This window comes from Myodes glareolus, chromosome 12, assembly GCF_982192425.1.
Source record: "Myodes glareolus chromosome 12, mMyoGla1.1, whole genome shotgun sequence".
Taxonomy (NCBI): domain Eukaryota; kingdom Metazoa; phylum Chordata; class Mammalia; order Rodentia; family Cricetidae; genus Myodes; species Myodes glareolus.
This window is the reverse complement of record NC_142037.1, coordinates 14825240-14850614: the sequence shown is the minus strand read 5'-3', so window position 1 is coordinate 14850614 and position 25375 is coordinate 14825240. Positions and strand designations below refer to the sequence as shown.

At 39.4% G+C, this 25375-nt stretch overlaps 1 protein-coding gene across 7 annotated transcripts in view; it reads right to left on the bottom strand.

Annotated features, from left to right (window-relative positions):
* Positions 1 to 25375, bottom strand: part of Txndc16 (thioredoxin domain containing 16) — an 87493-nt gene that overhangs the window by 15861 nt on the left and 46257 nt on the right. For all 7 annotated transcript variants that reach the window (XM_048430002.3, XM_048430004.3, XM_087911997.1 and 4 more), the window contains 10 exons: positions 23415 to 23505; positions 20070 to 20220; positions 16171 to 16337; positions 15405 to 15465; positions 13418 to 13541; positions 10593 to 10736; positions 9997 to 10056; positions 1380 to 1548; positions 941 to 1077; positions 189 to 273 (listed from right to left, as the gene is read on the bottom strand). In XM_048430002.3, coding sequence (XP_048285959.3) covers positions 189 to 273; positions 941 to 1077; positions 1380 to 1548; positions 9997 to 10056; positions 10593 to 10736; positions 13418 to 13541; positions 15405 to 15465; positions 16171 to 16337; positions 20070 to 20220; positions 23415 to 23505 — 1189 coding nt within the window. The remainder of the gene's footprint in view (positions 1 to 188; positions 274 to 940; positions 1078 to 1379; positions 1549 to 9996; positions 10057 to 10592; positions 10737 to 13417; positions 13542 to 15404; positions 15466 to 16170; positions 16338 to 20069; positions 20221 to 23414; positions 23506 to 25375) is intronic.

Here is a 25375-nt window from a genome sequence, read left to right as displayed (position 1 = left end):
GATGGAAGCAGCGGGGGCAGGAAGATGGGAGACCAGGCCAAGTGTAAATGAAATTCCAGATACCTGTCACCTTGCATATTGACTGAAAATTAACTTAAGAATCTTCTTAATCCCCATAGCAACTGTGAAGTGGCACATTATATTGCATCATTTCATCTGCCCCAGAACCAGAAGAGCAATAAACTTACAGTATCCAAACGTCATCCTCAGAATAAACTCCTGTGATGACAGAGCCTCTCAGCTGCTTTCCTGCTTCCCTGAAATGTTCTTTTGCTGCAGACAGTCAAGATACACTTGTAAAACTAACATTATGTGTGCTAGGCAGCTAACACAGGCTTTACAGATGGCAGAACTTCATTACCATTAAATTACCAAGATTAATGCTTAAGTGCAGATACATAACAGCTAAAACAAATCTGTTTTGTGGCACTGTTGCTAAAGAGATATCTATTGATATGATAGAACCACAGTTTTCTAAAAAAGAAAAAAGTTCTCTAAATGTCATTTTTAAGGTTTATAGCACTCAGAGTCTAGAGAAATGGCTCAGTAGTTAAAAGCACTGATTGCTCTCCCAAAGAACCTGGTTTCAATTCCCAGCATCCACATGGCTAGCATCTCACACCTATCACAATTGGAGTTCCAGGGCTTTTGACACTCTCACACAGACATACACTCAGGCAAAACACCAATGCATATAAAATAAAAATACATTTTAAAAATGTATAGCACTCTAATCATACAGAATGCCCAAATAAATAGTTGGTATTTTTAACATACTGCTCAAGCACGGAAAATGGACACAGCTGTCTTCTTACATACAGCCTGGAGAAAGAGATGGGCCTTAAAATTGCAAACACACACACTCATGCACACACGTATTTACCACACGTGAAGCAAACATAAAATTAAATTTAAAAAAAAAGGGAAAGTAGCAACTTACCTGATGTCATGGCTGGACTAAAGAGCCCCAGTACTGACACACTAGTAAAACTGAACAGGTCCTTATATAACTCCCCACGTAAGTATTTTTCTGCTTCTTGAATGGATGCTATATTCACTGGACAGGAAATCCTGTTTCTGGATAAATAGATAACTATGTTCAAAATTAATTTTTAAAGGTTTTTTTGCAGTTTGTAAAAAACATATAGAACCCAGCAAATAGTACATTACACAGACTACTGGACAAAATTATTCTTTTCTTAAAAAAAAAAAATCTGTCTTATGAGATGAAAGCGATAGAGCATGCAGGAAGTCTCACTGTCCAGATCTACCCTGTGACCTCAGCCCAGTGTCCTCTTGAACCCACCAGAAGCATATCAGCAAAGAGCTGAGCTGCAGACCTCAAACCTAGACCTCTTCGCGTGAGGCTGAATACTCACATCTGAATGAACTTCAGGAGAGCTTTAGTTCCCAACATGCCCGCATAAGACACTGGGCTCTCGCCTTTTTTATACAACTTTACCGCAGGAAACGCAGTGACATTTTGCTTCGTACATACATCAGACCAATCTGCACAGTTTATCCTAGTGAGAAGGATAGTGGATGTGCCTGAATTAAAGAAAAACACACATTTTATAAACACCAATGCAGAATGCTCGTCACTTGGTTTCCCTATCTTCTAATCCCACTCATTTTAAGCACCCAGCACGACATACTCCCGCAGGGCTCTCTTCCCCTGAGCTCTCTAAGACCTTCCCCTGCTGGCTTTTTCCTAGCTCTACAGCTCCTCCCCTTTGGACCCTTCAGAAGGCTCCTCTATTACTGGGGTTAAGACCTTCTTGAGACTGAGTCTAAACTGCTTTTCCTCTTGATTCTACACTCTCTCTTTCAACAATCCCAGGATGACCAACAATCCAATCCAGCCTACACTTGTACCTCTGGCCTCAACTTCTCCTTGAAGTTCCAAACCCAGCTATCTTTAGCGGTGTTTCTGTCACGCTGTGAATAAACACATCCTGAAACTCTGCAAGTAGGAAACTAAGTTTCCATTCTAGGCAGTGGTGAAGGGGCCACTCTTGTGCAGTCAAGAAAACAAAAACAGAACAATTTCTTTCACACCTCCTTGTTCCTAAATGCCCCATGTCTACCCAGTCAGTATCTTGTCAATTTTAACCGCTCAAATTTTACATGTTTCTAATTATTTTCTATTTCTATTTATTGGCAGCATTATTCTGGATAACAATAGACTTCTAATTAATTTCCCAAATTCAGTATCTCTAAAATATTCCTAGAGATAGCATTTTCAAACTCAAATATGTTCTGGGGACTAGCAAACTCCTCCTCACCCATCCCCATCCCTGTTTTGCTACCAGCCCATCCCCACCAAGCTTTGCAGTGTAGGTATGTGACAACATGACATTATGTCATGGACGCCATGCCTGGAACCCCACCTGCACCAGCTCCCTCTGCTACATGCTATGATATTACTCAACTCCTCACCAAGTTTTGTAGTTTTTTGCATTTCTGATTACTGTCTGTCCCTGTGAATGAAGAGAACTCCTTGGGAGAAAGGACTGTGCCTGTAATCTTTACCACCAAGGCTTCAGTCTGGGGCCTCAGCTACCCGCCCCATCAAAAGCCTACAGTCTTCTTTCGGCCTAGGAATATGCATAGGACATAAAGCATACATTCTTACTTGTTCAACAATGAAATATGTAAAGTTCTATGAAATATACAGATTTCTGGGTGGAAATAGACTTTAAAAATCAACTAACACAAGCAAGACATAATTAAGCTAAGAAAAAAGAAATAAATTCATTCTAATAAAAAAAAGAGCCAATAAATTAAATTAAGAAATCTGTATCAATTTAGGGCATCCATGAATAGCAAAACTCTATGACTCAAATTATGAAATATACTGTTTCTGTATTTTATAATGAAAGGTTTTTAAATTTTATTGTGTGTGTGGTGTTTTGCCTGGATACCTGTGCACAATGTGCATGCCTGGTGCCCATGGAGGCCAAAAAAGGGCATCGGATCTCCTGGAATTGGAGTTACAGACAGGTATGAGCTGCCATGTGGGTGCTGGGATTCAAACCTGTGTCTTCTGGAAGAGCAGCCATCATGACTACAAAAAGTTTTGAATAATGGAGACCACTCTTATGCTTTAAACGATTCTAGCTCCCAGAAGTAATAACATCGCTTCAGATTTTATGTTGCCTCTGCTTAATAAAACGTATGACCTAAGATTCACCGCTATAGTCCCAGTACGTCGCAAGCACATAGCCCATAAAAATGTGGGAATGTAGACTGTTATTCTTTGCAGGTATATTAAAAATGGCTAAACCAAAGTACATTACTATCCAAAGATTAAATGAACTAATAAACAAAGGTACATGCTCTTCCCTCTAAAGGCAGACCTGCTCACCGTTTGTCTGCAGTTCTCTACCCCTGAATCTTGCTGTGCAGTGAAGCCTGCTCATCCACAGTGCCATACCTGCCTCCTAAGTGTGGAGCCCAGTGAATACTATGGCATCCTTCTTTTCCACTGCAACTGCTCTCAACATCAGTCTCTCCTAAACTCTTCTCTCAAAACTGAAAGCTGATTTTTCTTTTAGATGAAAAAGAGCACTGATGCATGTTAGTTAAAGTTATAGGATTCCTGATACTGAAGGAAGTAGTTAAAAGAAAGTGGATATTTCAGTCAACAGTCTAATACGCCTAGGGTACTACATCCATAAATTTCACTAATACATTAGCTTCACATAGAATTTCTAATCTGAAAGGGGGATATACATAGTGACTATGTAGGTACAAAAAATAAAAGAAAAAGAAAATCTGACATTTGCTGCCACCTTGTGGGCGAGGAAAAAATACTCATAATCTTGGACTTAAAAAAAGGCTTTGTTCAAGAGGCCAACATCAAAGACAAATTATAGAATTAATGTCCAAAGTACTACAATATTTTTATATCTTAAAAATTTACAGTACAAGTTGAGTTGTCATGTTGGTGATGCATATGCTTGGAAATAGGATGGTCAAATATGTGGTTATATACTGATTCACGGGCTGTAGTCATTGGTCTGCCTGGATGGTTGGGGACTTGGAAGGAGTACGATTAAAAGTTGGTAAGAAAGACATTTAGGGAAAAGATATATGGACAGAGCTTACCAAATTGGCAAAGGATGCAAAGACAGTTTTGTGCCCCATATAAATGCCCATCAAAAGGTGAGGTGTTCAGTAATCAAGCTGACAGGACGACCTATACTGTGGAGAGGCAGCCTCTTTCTCTGGCTACCCCAGTGGACCCCTCGTTGTAGACATGAAGGCTGTGCATGAGCCCAACAACATGGGCTTCTACTCCCCAAAGCTGACCTGGCTACAGCTGCCGCTGAATGCTACATCTACCAATATTAGAGAACACCGAGGCCACATAGATATGGCAGCGTTCCCCCAGGCAACCTGGTGGCAGAATGACTACACTGGAAAGAGTAGCATATACTCTTAACCAAACATATTTTGGCTATAGATTTGCCCTTCCTGTATGTAACACTTCTCACTGATAGAAGGCCTTATCCACCATCATGATAATCCATCCGTGGACTGATAGAAGGCCTTATCCACCATCATTACAGTCCATCCGTGGACTGACAGAAGGCCTTATCCACCATCATGATAATCCATCCGTGGACTGATAGAAGCCCTTATCTACCATCATGATATTCCACACAGTACTGCTTTGAACCAGGGAACTCACTTAGCAGTAAAAAGAAGTACAGCAGTAAGCTCACACACACAGAATTCTCTGGTCCCACCATGTCGCCCATCATTCTGAAGTAACTTCACAGAATAGTAGAACAGCCTTTTAAAGGCACAGTTATGGTGCCTACTGGGTGACACTAGCCTGGAGGGCTGCAGCAGAGTTCTCCAGGAAGTTGAAGGTACTCGGAATCAGCAGCCAACATACTGCACTACTTAACTTACAGCCAGTATTCAGGTGTCCAGGAATCACGGGGAGGAAGTGAGAATGGAGCCACTCACTACCACTTCTAGCAGCCCACTAGAAAAGCTTTGCTCCCTGTTCCGGGAACTGCTCTGCTGGCCTAGAAGTGCTGGTTCCAGATGGAGAGCTGCTTCTGTCAGGAAGCATGACTAACATTCCATAGATACAGAAGTTAAGACTTCCCTGTGGCCCCTCAGGACCCTCATTACCTTGAGTCAGCAGACCAAGAAGGAAATTACTGTATTATGATTGACCTAGACTACCTCAATGAAATTAGACTGCTTCTCCACAATGGAGATAACAAAGAGTGAGTATGTCTGGAGTACACCAGGTCCTGGGTATCTTTTGATGTTGTCATAGCCTGTGATTAAGAACAATGAGAAGCTGCAGCCCAATCCAGACAGGATGAGAAATGGCCCAGAGGTTTCAGGAATAAAGGTGTGTTTCACGCCTCTAGTAAAGAACAAAGACCTGAGGAGGTACTTGCTTAGGTGGAGGAAATACAGAATGAGTAGGAAAAGAAAGAAGTTACAAACACCTGCTGAGGCCATGTGACCAGTTCAGAAACAAGGACTGTTATGAACGCTGGTCGTATTTTGTTAAGAATATGCTTGTGCATAAATACACACACATTAAGCAGATATCTGTGCTTTCTTTCCTCTATTTTTGCATCATGTATTATAATGGTGATTAAGGTAGTATCAGTAATTACATACTACAAATCTATAGTATCAAAGTTACGGGACACTAAAAGACTAGGTAGGCATTCCTTCAGGGATCTTTTTTACCTGCTTTCAGGGGAAACAGTATATTACTGGTTTTAAGTGAACAGTCACATTACAACAGACAGAATTATGACTTGTTAACTATTTTCACCTGGAAATTCAACATGATGGACGGAGATATGATTGAGTGTCGGGTTGAAAGAACTTGTGACAGTTATTCTTGGTTGTCAACTGATCTGGAATTAACTGAGAGGTAAGCTACTGGGCACACCTGAAAAGAATTTCCTTGATCAGGTTATATAAAACCACCCACCCTAAATCTAAGTAAAACCTTACTATGGCAGTCAGATAAAGGATGTCCTGAGTGGAAGTCTTTGCTTTTTTGCCTCACTGTATTCCACTTCTCACTGGTGAGTAGATCACCCTGTGGGAAGATCACCTACTCAGTTGCTGCTGCCTTTATTGCAGATGTATTCTTTTGCAGACATCAGAGTCTACCTTCTTTAAGCTTCCCACAGAGACTGAAGACAGGTGGCTCTTTAGGAATCCTTCAGACCTTCAGCACCACTGAAACCGCAGAGGCTTCATCACCAAGATATTTCATTATATAATTTATATATAAAATTAAAATAAATTACATTATTAAATTTAATTTACTGCCAAATGAAATTATTAAATTTAATTTATTTATAAATTAAATAAATCCAAAATACTTCTGTTCCTCAGTTTTTCAGGTCTGGAATATTTAACCTGTATAGAGGTCAACACAGACGCAAAACACTATTGTCATTGATACTATTGTGCTGGTTGGTTTTATCTACTTGACACAAACCTAGACATATCTAAGCGATATCATAATTGAGCAAATGCCTTCCTAACTGGCCTGTAGGCAAGTCTCTTAATTAATGATTTCTGTAGGAGGGCACAGTTCACTGTGAGTTATATCAACCTGGGCAGATAATGCTGGGTTGTGTACGAAAGCAGGCCAAGAAAGCCAAGCAGAGCAAGCCAAGAAGCAGCATTCTCTACAGTCTCTAATCCAGTCCTACCTTCAAGTTTCTACCTGAGTAAGGAGAAATGAACCCTCTTGTCCCTAAGTTGCATGATGTTTTATCACAGCAACAGAAAGGAAGAAAACTAATTCCCTGCAACTCACCAACCACAAAGACCAGGGAATCTTCATCCTATGATCTCTATTCTTGATCCAATCAATCCTCCTGCCTCATCTCTAGCTCTGTGGCAGATTAGCCACTACAGCCTTCACTTCCTCTCTGACCCATCTCTAGAGGACCACACAGATAGATCTTCTACAGCCATCCTCACTACCCCATCCTTTTTCTCAGCCAACAATACCCCCTGGAATTTCTTAGGAACACTCCCCCCCCCCCCGCGCGCTGACTAGGGAAGTAGGTAAGCAGTTTTCAGGTCTTCACTCTCCCTTCTCTCCTCCAAATCTAATCCCCTACTCTGATCCCTAGCTTGTTAGACTACTGGCTGTGGCCTCTCCTCACTCTGCTACCAATTTAGGACACTAAGCATACACTGATAGAACATCCTGCGTTCCCAATCCCCACCCTCCAAACCCTCCACCCCCACCCCGGTCAAGATCATCTCCATGCCTAAGTGTCAGCTCTCAATACCGAAAAACCACATTCCATCTGGAACACCCAGTAGCCACACCCAGCAGGATCTCAGAAGCACACTCTACCAGGCAACTGTAGGCATCCCCTACAGTCATCAACATTCTCCTAAGAACCAGAGAGGGCAACAAAAACTAAGGAACAGAAAATCATCCCAACAAAGACCTAATATCAGGTCTTATATATAGTTTATAGAATTATAAATATTCCAAACCCAGATGACTAGGCATCAGCAAAAAAACACAATCAACAACAGTCAAGACAAATGTCACCACTGGAGTCCAGCAACTCTACCACAGCAGGCCCTGAAAACACACTATGGCTGAAGCAGAAGACAAGGACCTCAATCTAGCCTTTATGAATATGTTACAAGTCCTTAAAGAGGAAATTAATAAATCCATTGAAGAAATCTATGAAAACACAAACAAACAGTGGAAGAAAACAAAGAACAAGACGCGCAAGTGGAAACAGAGTCAATAAAGAAAAAACAAAAACCACAAACTGAGGAAAACTCCAGAAATGAAAGTGTAGAAACTTGAAAAGGAGCCTTAGAGGTAAAGCCTCACCAGCAGAGTACAAGAGATGGAAGAGAGCGTCTCAAGCACTGGAGACGCTATAGAATACAAGAGATGGAAGAGAGCGTCTCTAGCACTGGAGACACTATAGAATACAAGAGATGGAAGAGAGAGTCTCAAGCACTGGAGACACTATAGAATACAAGAGATGGAAGAGAGCGTCTCAAGCACTGGAGACGCTATAGAATACAAGAGATGGAAGAGAGAGTCTCAAGAACTGGAGACACTATAGAAGAAAAGACACCTTGGTCAAAGAAAAGAGTAAAATTTAAAAACTCCAGCTACAAAACATCCAGGAAATCTGAGACACTATGAGAAGACCAGATCTATAAATAACAGGAACAGGGGAAGAAGCAGCAGCACGGGTGAAAGAGCGGAACCACCGAGAGCTCTACAACAAAAGGAAGAAATCACACCCAGAAGGGGTAGGCAGCAAGAAATAATCAAACTCAGCAACAAAATTACAAAGAATCAATAAAGAGTTGTTTCTTTGAGAAAATAAAATTGAAAAACCGTTAAATCAAGTTAACTAAAAGGCAGAAAGAGAAGATACAAATTAAAAAAAATTAGAGACAAAAAAAGAGGCCATAACCACAGACAATAGGGAAATCCCGAGAATCATAAGGATATACTTTGAAAACCTGTGCTCCATCAAATTTGAAAAATCTAAGAGAAATGGGTAACTTTTTCAATATATAACACTTAACAAAATAAAATCAAGACAAGATAAGGAATTTAAAAAGACCTATACCCCTACTGAAATAGAAGTAGTCATTAAAAGTCTCAACCAAAAAAAAAAAAAAAGAAAAAAAAGTAAAGTAAATAAGTAAGTCCAGGACCAGGCAGTGTTAACACTGAATTCTGTGAGACTTTGAAGAAAAGTTAATGCCAATACCCCTCAGGTTATAACACAAAATAGAAACAGAAAGAACACTCCCCAATTCTTTTGAAGGAGCTACAGCTATCCTAATACCTTAGGGCCACATTGGAAAAAAAAAAAAAGCGGAGACAATTATAGACAAATTTCCATTATAAACATAGATACAAAAATTCTCAATAAAATATTAGCAAACCAAGTCCAAGAACACGTCAAAAAGACTATCTACCATGATTAAGCAAACTTCATCCCAGAGATGAAGGGATGGGTCAGCTATGTAAATTGCTAAATTAAGCCACCATATAAACTTCGCATTAGATACAGAAAAGGCCTTTGACAAAATTCAACACCCCTTCATGATAAAAGTCCTGGGAGGATTAGGAACACAGAGGATATACCTCAACATAATAAAGGCAACTTACAGCAAGCCCATCAACTTAAAGAAAAGCTCAAAGTGTTTCCACTAAAATCAGGAACAAGACAAAGTTGTTCATTTTTTTCATACCTATGCAGTGCAATATAGTACTTGAAGTCTTAGCTAGAGCAGTAAGACAACTAAATGAGATCAAGGGAATACAAACAGGAAGGGAAAGAGTCAAGATATCTTTATTTGTAGACAGTATTATAGTATATACACGTGATTCTAAGAACTCTACCAGGAAACTGCTACAGCTGATAAACACTTTCAGCAAAGTAGAAGAAGACAAAATTAACTCACAAAAATCAGTAGGCTTCCTATATACAAATGACAAAGGGAGTCAGAAAGAAATCAGGAAAACAATATCCTTTACAATAGCCTCAAATAATATAAAATATCTTCAGGGAACTCTAGCCAAGCAAATGAAAGACTTGTATGATTAAAATCTTTGAGACACCGAAGAAAGAAATCAAAGAAGATATCAGAAGATGGAAAGATCTCCCACGCTCATGGGTTTACAGTTAAAAACGGTCACAATACCAGAAGCAATCTACAGATTTCAACACAGTTCTTTACAGACCTTGAAATGGCAATTTTCAACTTCACATTGAAAACAAAAACCTCAGGACAGCTCAGCACCCCCGAGTGATGGAAGAGGTGGTGGAGGAACCGCCACTGTCCCTCTTGATTCACTCTTCAAAGCAGGGCCACCATCTGAAGTTTTATGTGTGGTTTGCTTGGGTTTGTACCTTTAAGACAGTGTTATAAAAAGTTTCATATTCGGATCAAAAAATAAGCATGCATATCACAGGATAATACCTTTCAATTTAACTGCCACATCAATATAGGACTGCAGAAATGCCATGGATACTGCATGCCCTACAATAAAATCAGAGATTCAACAGACATTAGGACATGCTTATCCAGGGAGCACCCATCCTTACATCACACACATAAACACTCGCAGAGATTTATGAAAATGATCAAAACTAGCATTTCCAAGTAACAAATAATCATACTACAGAATACTCAATATTATTCAATCTCTTATACAGATTTCAAATGCAACTCATTTTCATGTATACAGTGAAATAGCTAGTACTTAAAGATAAGAGATTTCCTCTACTACTAAAAATGTTGATATTTTAAAATAGTTACATTCAATCATACTAGTTGTCAAAAGTAACTAGGTGAATTTCTAGCTTAATCATTAACCTTCATTCTGTAAATTATATATCTAGAAAAAGAGATCAGTTTTACTCCCTAGAATCAAAAGTAAATGCTTCAATGTGTGCACTCTACCTGAGACATGAAAACTATGCCATTTTACGATGTATAATATATAGAAAGCAAACGTAAAACCCATCTACTAAGGGTCCTCATATGTAATACGCCCTTTCAAAGAGCATACTTACAAGTAGCATAGAAGAGCACTATGCTGTCCGAAGTCATGACTGTCGACTTAAATGTTTCCTGTGTTAACTCCACTGTCAGCTCCAAAGGTAACAGTCTCTTCCTATCTCTGTAAACAGTCTCCGCCACTTCATCATCTTGAATGGCTAAAATGATTTAAAGAGAGATTAATTTACATATATATCACATAATTAAATATTCAAAATGCCAAGAGTTATCACAGGAAAAGTGTGCTTTATACAAATTTCTGAATCCATGTTGTCTAAACAGTACGATGATGTTTAGGAAAGTTCTCGGTTGCATGGTTATAGCTTAATGATTCTGGGATGCTTTGACCCAGAAATCACAAAACTGGTCAATTCCTGGAGCATTCATTTAATTTTATTCTACAAACAATGGGAATATGGCAATTTTGTTTCTAATCACTATTAATTTGGAATTCTAAAGGAGTCTACCACATTATACTTTTTACTTACTTGTAGCCTACAGCGTGCCAAGCATGGTGATAAACTAGGATAAATGGCTAAAAGACTTATCCTTGACCACGTGGCACTTCCACCAATGGACGTGCAGGGTAATAAACTCATCAATGAATGAAGATATAATCACAAATTCTGATCAGTTTATAGGTAAAAGACTACCAGACAAGGAATAAGAAGAGTGCTTTACAAGTGAGCAATGACGTGAAGGCTGTGAGACACTGAAGTGCTTCTCACACTTGGGCACCAAGAGGAGAGGATGAGTGCAACGGAACTGTGAAGGCTGCCCGTCAAGAGAAGCTCTGGACTAAACGGTTTGAACCGTAGGCAGAAAAGTGAGCCAAGAATTTTGGATTAGGAAACCCTAAAAGCCTAAAGGCACACTGACTTCCTTTAAGAGCTGCCCTCCTCCCATGGCACCAAAAAGTTACACTCGCAATAACAAAACTATTAAAGGTTCTTGTGTACCATACGCTACTTACACATTTTTTTTCTTTCCTATGTGCTGCCTTTCTATGGAACCCAGGATTGTCCATTTTAATTCACACTTTGCCCACTTCCTTTGGGAGGTACTTGTCTCTTAAACTGCACTGTGACTAATTCTTTCTTAAAACCCTTTTCTACTTCACTGTCAATGGGATGATTCAAACTAGAGAGGAGACAGTGTATAGGCATGAGGCACGAGGCACAACGCTATGCAATAACAAAGGCCAATATAGATTACATATAGTAGGAGGTTAAAATGGAAAAAAGTTCATCTGCCTCTCCCATACCCAAAACAACAACAACAACAACAACAACAACAACCCACTAGGGGCAAGACAGCAGATCCTAAGGAAAGCAGCTCCATAGGAGGCAATCTGGAGCAGACAAAAGGAGGCAAGAGGGGACATGACTTCCACAAGGAACTCTTAAAACAAGCAGTTGCCACTGAGAAGAGGAATCCACTAAATCGAGACAGGAGCAGGTACCCTAGCTCTGACAAGTGGAATAGAGCAGGAAGCAAGAGGTATTGACTGAGGTTTCTGTCCTGCCAGGTTCCCACAGTCGTTTAGTCCCAAAGACATCGTACAGAGGTCTACATTAGTTATAAACTGATCGGCCCATTAGCTCAGGCTTCTTATTAACTCTTATAACTTATACTAGCCCATTATTCTTATCTGTGTTAGCCACGTGGCTCAGTACCTTTTTCAGCAAGGCAGTCACATCTTGCTTCTTTTGTGGCTGGGCCAGGACTGCAGATCAAGCTTTCCTCTTCCCAGAATTCTCCTGTTCTCATTTACCCGCCTCTACTTCCTGTCTGGTTGTCCCACCTATACTTCCTGCCTGACTACTGACCAATCAGCGTTTATTTAAAATATAATTGACAGAATTCAGACAATTGTCCCACACCAAAGAGGGCAGAACTCAGGACAAATGATTTAAAGTTAGAAGAAATCTGGGGATGAAACAGACACTCCACTCTACACTCCAGAAGAGAACCAGTACTTGGCTCAAACCATCAAGCAGGTAATGCTTATTAGAATAGGAATGCCTCAAGGGGAGCGCCATGGAGATTCTGTGATGATTAGATATACACAGAGCATTCAAATACTCACTAGTGGGACACAGAAACAAGATGTGAGCCCTGATTCAGTGGTCTGTAGTTCAGCACAGAAAAAGGTAAATAAGCAATTACAGAGTAAGATTAATGTCACAAAAAATAATAGGAATGATAATGATAGCAAATAAGTCTTGTGTCAGATGCTTAAGTTCTGGGCCAGGCTACACCATTGTGACACTGGTGTGATATCGGGCAAGTCACATAATTGTGGAAACAGATTCTTTATGAATCAAAGGTGAGGTTAGTTCTCTCAAAGGACTTGATTATTAATCAAAGAAAGCCAAGAGAGCCATGAGAATAAAAATCAAAAGTGACTGATAAATAAATAGTAAAATATTACTGGAATTCATTACTAATACTGCTGACAACCAGACGTATTTACAACTACAAACACAATGTCAATTACAATCTCATTTCCTAGGACAAACAAGAAAAATGAAATACACCATGGCTTTGTGTGGAACTGTCAGATGCAGCCGGCCCAGTGGGTGAGAACTGACTGTGGGAGACAAAGGCAAAGATGTGGGAAGCTGGAAGCCTGGTGTGAGCAGTAAAGGTGCGCACTGAAGTGCAAGAGAACGCCCCTTTCATCTGCTCACTGGTCACCAGTGACTCCAAGTCACCCTCCCCAGATTCCCTCACAGGTCCTGAGGGAGATCACAACAGCAAAGCTGCTCATCCACCTGGCATTTCACTGCTGCACTGGGGGAGGGGAGAGCAGGAAGGATGCTCTTGCAGATCTTACCCAGATCTGGGCCCTCGTCCTCTCCGTCTTCATCTTCCTGTATTTCTTCAATGTGCATGTTATTTTTCACATGGGAAACTATTAAATCAGCATCATTTAATGACAGAAATTCCACAGGCACTTCCTAAAAATATTATTTAATTTTTCAAGTTAGCATACAAAGTGGCAGGTACCATTATGACATTTTCAAATGTGTCAATATATTTTGTGTTTGTCTCTTGCCCCTCTGACCTCCCCAATCTTCTTGCACCCTCTTTGCTGGTCTACTGATTCCTGCTAAACAGTACCCTGGCTGCTTTTGCCATGTGTGGTCCTTCCCTTTTCCCTCCTCCTCTCTCATGGTCTCCTTTCCAGTTTCCTGACTCTTTGTGCGCGCGCGCACACACACACACACACACACACACACACACTCACTCACTCACCTAGGTTCTGCACATGCATATAAACACGCAGTATTTATCCTTCTGATCTGTTTTATTTCACTTAACATGATGATTTCTAGTATTCCTATCACTTTCCTGAAACTGTCATGATTTCATTCTTTTCACTGCTGCAAAAATTCTACTGTGCAGATGGACTACACTGTTTATCTATTCATCTGCTGATGGACATTATGCTGATCCCATTTTCTAGTTATTGTGAATAGTGAAGTAATAAGAACGAATGTACAATATCCCTATGGTCTGCTGACTTAAGAATCCTTCAGTTAGATGCCCAAGAGTGATATAGCTGAATCATATGGTAATTTTATTTTAGATAGTTTTAAAGATTTATTCTTAAATTGTGTGTGTGTGTGAGCACAGGTATGTACACATGAGTGCTTGTGCCATAGTGGCTGAACCAAAGCATCAGAGTCTCTGAAGATGGGATACAAGTGGCCGTGGGTGCTGAGAACAGAACTTCAGTCTTATGCCAAGATGTAAGCTGCCCCACTGAGAAAGGTACTAAGCCGTGTGGCTAACATAGATAAAAATAATGGGCTAACATAAGTTATAAGAGCTAATAAGTAGCTTGAACTAATGGGCCAATCAGTTTATAATCTTATGGAGTCCTCTGTGTGATTTTCTTTGGGGCTTGCCAGCTGTGGGGTACCGGACAGGACAGATACCCCAACAAGCAGGCCCCTTCATGTAACAACTAGTGTCTGTGAAAATTCTTACAAAAGAATTATAGGTTCTATATCTCAAGATAAAAGAGGAGGAATGTGAATATACAATACTTTTCTTGCAAATAAAACCAATCAAAATTGGTTAATTGTACATTCTACTAAACAATAGAATTAATACTTCTTTTAAGAGACTTCCTCCATAAATTCAATTTTCTATCTAATGATAAAGATAAAATTATTCTTTACTCCCACGTATTTAAGAAAGGCACTTGCTACCAAGCCTGAAGACCTGAGTTCAATTCTGGGAGCCCATACAGTACAAGGAGGACACCAAGTTGTCCTCTGATCTCGGCACCTAAATGACACACACATGGGTTTATGGTATAATGTACAGCAGTAACTCTAGCATGCATAGCACACAGGAGGCTGAGACAGAGACTCCAAGTTAAGGGTCAGTCTGAATTACATAGTAGAGACTTCCATTCCAAAAAAAAAAATGAAAAATAAAAAAATAAAATAATCTCGCTTCCTTTGGCAAATTTTGCCTCCAAAAATTTTGCCAGAGGAAGGAATCAGTGATATTCAAAACAATTTAAAACATTACATAAGATAAAATAATTAAATATAATTTTAGGTAAAGGTCAGATATGCTTTTAGAAAAAGTTATATGCCTGTGTCTGTGTCTCTGTGTGTGTGTGTGTGTGTGTGTGAACATAAGAAAAAAGAGACTGACACATTAGAAAATAAAAACAGCAATTATTCATTTAAAGAATGATAATTTAAAGGTCTTTCCAATAATAAACATGCATTACTTTAGTCCACATGGATTACTTTAGTTAAAAGAGGTAGCATTATAGACCAGTGTGTAAAGTGACTAACCTTCTCTGCTCTTCTGAAGGCCACATTAGCATGCTGAGGAATGTTCCTTTCCATGGAGTCTCTTTTAAAAATGAAAATAAATTTTTTATTCACTAATCTGAAGAAACACCTAAACAGAAGTCCCATAGTCATTCAGTCCCAAAGAAATACACAGAGGCTTATAATAATTATAAACTGTTTGACCTATTAGCTCAGGCTTATTATTAACTAGCTCTTACAACTTAAATTAACCCATAATTCTTATCTATGTTTAGCCACATGGTTTGGTACCTTTCAACAGTGAGGCATTCTCTTCTTGCTTCCTCTGCATCTGGCTGCATCTGACTGACCCTCTTCCTTTCCTCTTCCCAGAATTCTTCTAGTCTGGTCTCCTCGCCTATACTTCCCGCCTGGCTACTGGCCAATCAGCGTTTTATTAAACTAATATGAATGACAAATCTTTACAATATACAAGAATATAACCCACAGCAGAAACCACCTCGGATGTCAATCTAAAACAGAACTGTATGTTCTGATTCTAAAAACAATTGTGAATAGATGATTACACTTTAGTGAGACTGAGAAATTTCATGTATAAATCAGCTGGATTTTCTAGTCTTCTTTTTAATTCTAATCAAGCTAGTAATTAGTGTATAGTCTTCAGCTCAGGAGTAGCCCTGACTATAATAGAATTTGTTAGGTTTAAAGGTATTTTTGTGATTAGATTGCAATATTAAAAATAAGGAAAATTACATTGAAGGCATCATTAACACTCAATGTGCAATACCTTGACAAGAGCAAAACTCCGGCTTTCCCCAGAAGACGCCATGCCACCCACTCTGCAGTTCTTCTATCAGCTTCGTATGTAGCTTGTCGACTGATAATAAAAACCAGCGGTAATCCTAGTTGTAGATGAATGGTTGAAACTTGCTGAGGATCTTCTGCTACTTCCATCTCGATTTAGAAAAACAAGACAAAACATCCTCACTATATGGCATTAATTCAACATGAAAACCAAACCAACTTTCACAAATATCCTCTTTCACATGCAACCACGGTACGCTAGTATGTGCACGCATACTCTCCAACATACACACATACACACACACAAAAAAAAACACAAAAATGTATTTAAAAATACATTTTAAAAAATTTAAAAATGTAAATTAAACTGTCTGCTACCAAATTAGTCCCTAGGAAGTGAAGTAAACAAAAGTTTAATTTACTTGTCCTAGATCTCAATATATAAACAAAAAAAAATACTGTTCAGGAAAAATAACACTATAACCATACATATATCTACTTTTACCATTTTTACCAAATTATTTTACTTTTCCAAAATGTCATTGGAGTCCAGCAATGGTAGCACATGCCTTTAATCCCAAATTCCAGAAGCAGAGGCAGGTGGATCTCTGTGAGTTCAAAGCCAGCCTGGTCTACAGAGTGAGTTCCACAGCAGCCAGGTCTACAGAGACCTTGTCTCCAAAACAAACAAACAAACAAACAAACAAACAAAACACAAAAAAGAAATAGGTCTGAGGTAACTTTGTATCTGGTAGAATCTCAATCTACTTGAGACTGAAAACATATACAAATTTACAGTCAATATTTGTAGTTTAAGTTGATTAAGTTAAATTTAGATACAGTGATGGCCAGGTGTGGTGGAACATGCCTATAATCCTAGAACTTGGGAGTTAAAGGACTGCCCCACACTTAAGAACATCCTGGGCTACTGGGCAAGTCCTAGGTCAACCTGATCCACATAGCCAGGTTCCAGTTAAAATATACATACACACACCCAATTATTAGGTTGTATGTCTAAGGTATGTATCCAAGTTCCATCTACCTTTAAAAAGAGAGAGAGAGATGAACATATACAAAAGCACCAACCTGAATCAATTTCCATACGGTTGGAAGTGAAATACTATAACATTGCAGTGATTATACTGTGGTGGTTTGAAAGAAAATGACCTCCAAAAGGAGCAGCACTATTAGGAGGTATGGCTTTGCTGGAGCACATGTGGCCTTGTTAAAGCAAGTGTGTCACTATGGAGACAGGCGTTGAGGTCTCCAATACTCACACTACACACAGTATGATACTCAGTTCACCCCTGTTGCCTGTAGATCAAGATGTAAAACTCTTGAGCTCCTTCTCCAGCACCATGTCTGTCTGCACACTACCACGTACTGCTATGACAATAATGAACTAAACCTCTGAAACTGTAAGCTAGCCCCAATTAAGTGTTTTCCTTATCACTAATAAAGCCAAATCCTAAGTTAGAGATGAGCAAATCAGATCAGATCTCTAACATCTCCTTATCCCAAAAGGTTAAGACATCAGCCCTCGCCCATCCCAAGAATCCCCTGAGCTCCCTGCTCTTAGCTTGTCCTCCTCTACAGGAAGGCTGCTAGCCTGATCTTGGCTTTTGAAAACACTTCCAGAAACATGGGCCAAGCCTGGTTTCCCATTCTAGCTCTAACTCCCCACTCCCTTCAGTTCTGCATTCAGCCCTCTCCTGGCTTCACGCTGCCAAGCATTGGGCCTCTAGTCTCTAACCAAGATTCAGAAGCCACACGGTTCCTTAGCAGTCCAGGCGAAACACAAGGATTTAAACTAAAAAATGAGATGCCTATGCATCATGCTTGTGAGAGTTTTGAAAGAAATACCACCCCTCCCCCCAGTCCAGTGATTTACTATTCCTTTTGTGGAGCAGAGCCAGCGGTACTCCACAGCTCCAGAGAGAACACAACGTTACCCTTGACTTTATGTGTGCCATGCTTTCAGGTGCAGCCACACTGAATCTATTCCCAACTTACTACGCAGTCTTCAATTTTTTTTCCATTTCAAATTTAGTATTGTATAATTCCTGTCATAAAATGAAATAAAATCAGAATCTCCTCCCTGAGTGTCTACATAAACCTAGTTTTTAAAAACAGCAAAAGAAAATTCATGGAGTAGAAACTAGAAAAAGATAGACAATCAAGAAGAAAAGCTACACTTTTATTGTTTAGCGTTATTCTGCCCCCTATTGGTAGGTAAACAAAAACCCAGAGTTTTCACTTATTTGCACTTTTACTTTGTGAGTGTGTACGGGGTCCCAGAGTTGAACGAAGTCATGAGGCTTGGTGCCTGACACCATCTTGCTGGCCCAAAATTCAGAGAATTCTTAGTACCCGACTGAAGGTAAGAAAACAAGGCTGGGGAGAAATGGTGAAGAACTCTGGGGGGTGAACTGTCCCCTCCCTTCTCCTGTTCCTCAAATGGAACACCAAAACAAATCCTATGGACATAAGATATATCTGTCATTCTTTGTCAAAGAAAGAGATCTATTACTTACTTTCTTTTAATTTTTTTTTCTTAAACTCTACATGTGGAAAGTAAGGTACAATGATCATGAGTTGGATGCCAGCTTGGGCTACACAGCAAGTTCAAATCCAGCTACACAATGAGACCTGGTCTCAGCAACAACAAAAAACCAAACCAGAAACGTCTTCACAACAAAGATCCAACTGAAGCAAGTTATTTAAATAAAGAGTTTAAGGATTAAGCCAGGGAAAGTATAGTTGGCTAGCTCCAGTCCATTAAATGTGAAGTCTGACTTCTGAAAAGGTTGGAATTATGACTACAGAGTAGACTAGAATATATATGTGTGTGTGTGTGTGTGTGTGTGTGTGTGTGTGTGTGTGTTTTAATGGTGAGAAAAGAAAAATATTAACAAAAATTCGAAAGGCCCAGGAACATACTTGAAAATAAATATATGAAGTTAATTTTCCCATCTTTCAAAGCAAAAGCAAATACCTCCTTCTGCCTAAAATGAAAACATCAGTGTTTTAAAAACTTACTCTCTAATTTATTAGTGCTTTCATAACTCAACACTTGAGACAGTATTTCCTAAAGAGCACTTTATAACAGTGAAACATTCATAAGAAGAACAATCCCTTTAGCTGCTTATCAGCTTCTTCTTGTGTTAAATACATGTAAGATTTAAAGACAGTCCTTCTCACTACAAGATGACACTTGTATGTCCACTGAGCCACCCACACTCCATCTGCATAAGGTGCAGTGATAATAAAAGTGATATACACTGTCTGAGGGACGAGATGGGGCAACTTGCATTTTTAAATTTACACTTCGTGGTGCCATCCAGATTATTTGTAAAACACATGAACCTTTTTTTAAGATGTATCATGTGAGAACATCTAATATACTCAATACAGGCCTTTAATGTTTCAGAGAAAGTGATACTTACCATCATTAAATGTGGCTCTAGAATTCTTGAAGGCTAACGCTAAGCAGAGTGAGACACAATAGGCCCATGGCTACAATAGCTACCAACTTTTTAAAGTATGTCTAAGTCATTCACAAAGGAGGGCTCATCTCAAGCATGACTGCTCTGTTCTCTTGCTCACCACATACCTGCACTCTTTACAACCACCACACAGCATTACCACTGGTATGTTATCTGGAGGGATTTTGATGCAACTAATCAAGACATAAAAATACTATTTTAAAAGCAGTTTATAGTCTACATTTAACAAGAAATTACTTTCAAAAGCTGGGAAATGAAAATGCGGTGTCCAAAGAAAAGAGATCAAAATATAGTCATGAATATAAACACTTACCTGTGTATCAAAACTTACTAAATTTCATGTGAGAAAATCTGAATAGTAAAATGAAACACATACCAACAGAGGTGCTTTCATTGTCTTAACAAATATGTGAATATTCAGTGTGGTCAACGGCTGTTCCATTAGTGTTCTTCTACAGCGCTCTTTCAACTCCAAGGCCAGCTCACAATGGCAAAAGTAAAGATGTACACGTCCTATATCCTCAGAGCTGCAATTGAACACCACGAAGAGACACTTAAGGAAATTCAATGTGTGATCCTCTTACAATCCAAAAGAACCTACTAACAAATTTCTTTTCTTAACTCTCATGCATTCAATTACTGTGTTAACAAAAACCTAAGAATTAACTTTAAAAATAAAATCAACTTGGACAAAATAAGAGAGAAAATATTTCAGAAAATTAACCTTAATAACTAAACTTTTATGCATTAACATCTAGATTAAGTTAGAGGTTTCAATAAAAGACTCACAGATGAGATTATTTTTAAATACAGCTGCCTTCCTAGAGCTATGCTAAATGAAGCTTTGTAATATAAATTTTCTAAGTTTAATTTAAAACCAAAACTGTTTTAAATAAACTTTAGCTAAACTATGCCTTAAGATAGAAATCATGTGATAGCTGTGGGAGTCTGTGAATTTGTATCTCAAAAGTACAAAACTAGCAAATACAATTCATAATTTTAGTTCTGGCATTATTTCAATATGAGGACTTAAACTTACAGTGAAGATTAAGTTTTGCCAAAATTAAAACAGCATTTTTTTTTACAACACTGTTTGGCCAACAGCTCAGGCGTATTTCTAGCTATCTCTTATATCTTAAATTAACCCATTTCTATTAATCTATGTATTGCAAGAGACTTCCAGGTAATGTAAAACAGCATTTTAAAAATCTCCATATATTACTAATGGAGTTCTGTAAAATACTACAATACTTTATTTTTATATGTCAACTGAATAGTCACTGATTTCTAATTTAATTATCATGTGATTCCTAATAGAGCCAGTGACAAGTGAAACAACCATAAACAGTTACTCTTGTTAAAGCTCTATGCTACTTCAGAAACAGGGCCCAGAGACTGAAATGAACCTGAACAGCCCCTCTTTGAGGATTAGCTTTCACCATAACAGAAGGCTTTCAAGGGAGGAGGCAACCAACAATCCTACCCAGCTATGATGCCCAGAATTACATCAATAACCAGAATAACAGTGTAACCCTAAGGGTGATGCACATACCTCAGCAATAACCAAGAGCTCTCTAATTGGACTTAAGACCCACTCAACAAGAGGGACACCACACCTGGTTCTAGAAACCAAGCTACCTACTTGGTGCTAGAAAAATCATGGTTATTGGAGGAAAATCTACAACTATTAATTTCCTAAAACAGCATAATCCCTAACAACAATCTATAAACATTTACCTTATAGCCACAGATAAGTGTAGTCTTCATCCTCTATCAAGGAAATTACTCTTTGCAACAGAGAGAGACCATAACAGAAAACCATAACCAGTACAAATGGAGAGTTGTGGGGCTCAGTCCCAATCTACAAAACCTCCTGCACCTAAGGTTCAAGGACCATTGTGAAAGAGGGGGCAGAAAGACTGTAAGAGTCGGGGGAGCAGAGAGTTTGCTGTGAGACTGTCTCCTAATAACATCAGAAGCTGCACACATTAAGTCTCAGTAGCGTGACTGCCCAAAGGCAAGTTGAATATGGATGGCATCAGTGAGTATGCCAAACTAGATGAAGAAAAGCCCGTGAGGCCTCAACCCTACACAGACAACTATAGCCAACTGAGCAAAGCTGGAGTGGGAGAGGTGGCTCTCCCCGGGGAAGAGCACACACAATTGTCCAGTGCCAATGGCACCCTTAAAAATACACAAACAAGTAATGTTATATGGACTCAACATATTATATATGTACACACAAGTACATATATGCACATACTAACAGTAAAAAGAGAGACCATAAATTTGAAGAAGAGTAGGAAGAGGTATATGAGAGGGTTTAGAAGGAGGACAGGGAAAGGAGAAATGTTATAATTAAATTTAATCTAAAAAATGAACAAAAAAACCCTCTATGTTCAACAGTAAAGACTAAAAAGATTACTCAAAGCCTTTATGGCCTTAAGCAAAAAGAGACACATTAGGAGAACAACTAAAATTAACTCTATAAACTATAAAGATTGTACGAAGAACAAAGAAATATTTCATTCTGCCTCAAGTTGGGAAGGAGAAGGAAGGGAAAGAGAGGGAAAATCACAGAGCTCACACAGGAGGGGAGGCATGTGACATCTTCGCCCGAAGGTAGGAAAAGAGTACATGTCAAAGGAAAGCAACCACTGTGTCGCTAAGGCTCTAAGAAAGTGCACAGCTTCCCGAGGGCTAACTCTGGACCTCTTGTCAACCACTGCTGAAGCAATGTGCTGAGTACATCCTGGTTGGGGCTGCACTTTTATCAAGAGCCCCAAAGTAAAATGAAGCTGGAGAGCTACTTTAATCAGGGATCCTTAGTTTGCTACTCACAGAACACAGAAAATGGGGAGTTTATTGAACGTTTAGAAGAGCATGTTACAGAAAACCAGAGAAGTTCAGCAGCAGACTGAAAACACATCGAGAATCCACCATGGAGAACTGAGCAGCAGGAACATAGAGACTTTAACACCAACTCCAACTCTATGAGGACCTGTCTGCTTTTCCTGTAGTTAACCTGACACCTGCAGCAATGGAAGACCAAAGGCCTATGAGGTCCTGAGAGGCCCACAGGAGGGCACATGAGAAACCCTGGCATGACAAGAGGTCATGGCATTTTGCCTTGCTTTGGATCAATTTTCTTGAAGAGAATTTTTAAGCTACACTTGGTTGTTAAATTTCATTGGTTACTTCTTGTGACTTTAAGTACTAAAAGGAGAAACTTTTCCTTAAATTGGCACTCATTCCCCCCATGGAAAGCACTGACAAGTGGGCTTCTATCTAGAACTATAAGTTATGAATTAGACAAAAAAAGTAAAACATTCTGCTCAAAAGCTGCCTTAAGTACTTTAGGATTATTATGACAAAGTGACTTAGAGAACCGTCAAAACACTCTGGAGCCTAAATCTGAGCCTATTATTTTACCATCGTGTGACCATTACAGATCTATTCCTAAATTACTTCCTGTTGCCACTCTGACACTCTAGTACATAGTTACCCACCGTCTTTACTCACCCCAAATTGCCACTGTCTCTACGTAATGTCACAAAGTGGTTTATAGCAGGGTAATAAAGGCAGCCCAGGTTTCTTCATATATTTACAAATGTGTGTAATTCCTTTAGAGAACCCCAAGCCACGACAGTGATGGAAATGCTGACTAAGCAACATGAAATGTGTTAACAACAGAATCAAACCTGGGATTCTCATTACATACCCAATATCTTCTAAAAGAGCAGCTTCTGTGGTTAAGGCAAACTGATATGAGGTCCCATACACAAAAGCGGCTTCCATGACGGCTCTGTGCTCTGAAGAGGAGATAGGGAGATAGTTAGTTTGTGACACCAAGTAAACTTTTACTCTGAACATTAGCTTAACCTTGTACTACCTATTAAATTTAAGGGAAAATATAAAGGAAAGATGGTTGAGTAGATAAGAAAGCTTACTGCTCTGCCAGAGGACCTGAGTCCATACCCCAGTACCCACGTGGGGTTGCTTGTAACTGCAGCTCTGAAGGAAACAACACCCCCTTCTAGCCTTCTCAGGCATCCACATATGTGGCATACCCTCAAGACATATACACATAAATAAAAATAAATCTTAAAGAAATTTAAAGTATATTTTATTCTAGATTATAAAGGTACCGAGACCACAGAAAACGAATTGTCCTTGAATATCTTTGTAACATACAAATGTGTGACTGTCTCTTTTTATTAGTGGAAAGTTTGTATGAATTCACAAGTTTCATGTTATATTTCATATGTTTATAGGTACATTATTATTTATTAATTTTAAGAGACAATTCAGGAAGGCATATTGAGAAAAGAAAAACCATTGCCCTATTTTCTATCCCATCTCCAATACTCAAGGTAGGATACTTCTAATTCATTTTTTCTTTTGGTGTTTATCTGGAGGTCTATAAATGTCCTTCTTAGTCCCTTATTTCCTGATACTTGCTATCAACATGTATATGCAGACATACAAGTGCCGATGGCAGATAAAGTTACTGTTACAAATGTCTATTTGTGGATGCCCACTGTGGAAGATAACAAACTACACCTCTTTTCTGAAATCCAGCTCTGGAAATGTCCATTCTGCACACTCCCTTAGCCCTTCTGGTATAGATCTAATTTTTATCACATCTTATTCAGTGTTCCCCTTAGCTACAGATGAGCCATAGAGAACAGAAGGACACACAACTTCTTTCTACGGACACATTGTTTCTACTGAAGTTGGAACTATTCCTTCATGTTTGCTTTAGACATCTCTGTTTTCAAACCCTGCCACAACCGCTCTTCCCTGCCAAGTCTTCCAATGTATGGGGTACATTATCTAGCCTATCATCCCAGAGATGTTTATTAGAGCACACTGTCCATTCTAACATCATCTACTGATGTCTGGTACACAGATGCCATTCTGAGGCCCCTATTTTTTGTCTTGCATTGGGTCCTCTGACCTGTTAATCCCACCTTCTTGTTTACTGTTACTACCTCTCTCCCTTCTCTGGCACCATCCTACAAGATACATGAAATACACGATTACCATCACCCTGTACTTCTCCTTTTTTATGTGCACTGTATGTCTGTGAGGGTGTCAGATCCCCTCAACAGGAGGGTACAGACAGTTGTGAGCTGTCATGTGGGTGCTGGGAACTGAACCCGGGTCCTCTGGAAGAACAGCCAGTGCTCTCAACTGCTGAGACATCTCTCCCACCCCCACCGTGTACTTCTCAAAGTATCTTAATTCTTTTACACTCAACACAATATACAACTGGCTGGTTAGAGACTAGATCCCAGCCATCTCTCTTAAGAGTGGCAATTAAGAAGTTTGATGTTATTCTTATTCTTGGTCCTTGTGCTAACAACTGTTCCCACTGCTGGGACCAAGCACCTGACAAAAAGCAGCATAAGAAAGAAGGGTCTGTTTTGGCTTGTGATCAAAGAGGATACAGTCACGGTGGGAAGGGAATAGCAACAGGAGCATGATGTAGCTGATCACACTGCATCTAGAATCAGGAGTGCTCAGCTTGCTTTCTCCTTTTCCCTTTGCCTTCAGCCCAGCACCCTGGCCCACGGGATGGAGGTCCCTGTGTTTACAGTTGATCTTTCCTCTCGGTTAAATCTTTCCAGAGAGACCCTCACAGATGCATGCAAAGGTTTGTCTTCCAGGGAATTCTCA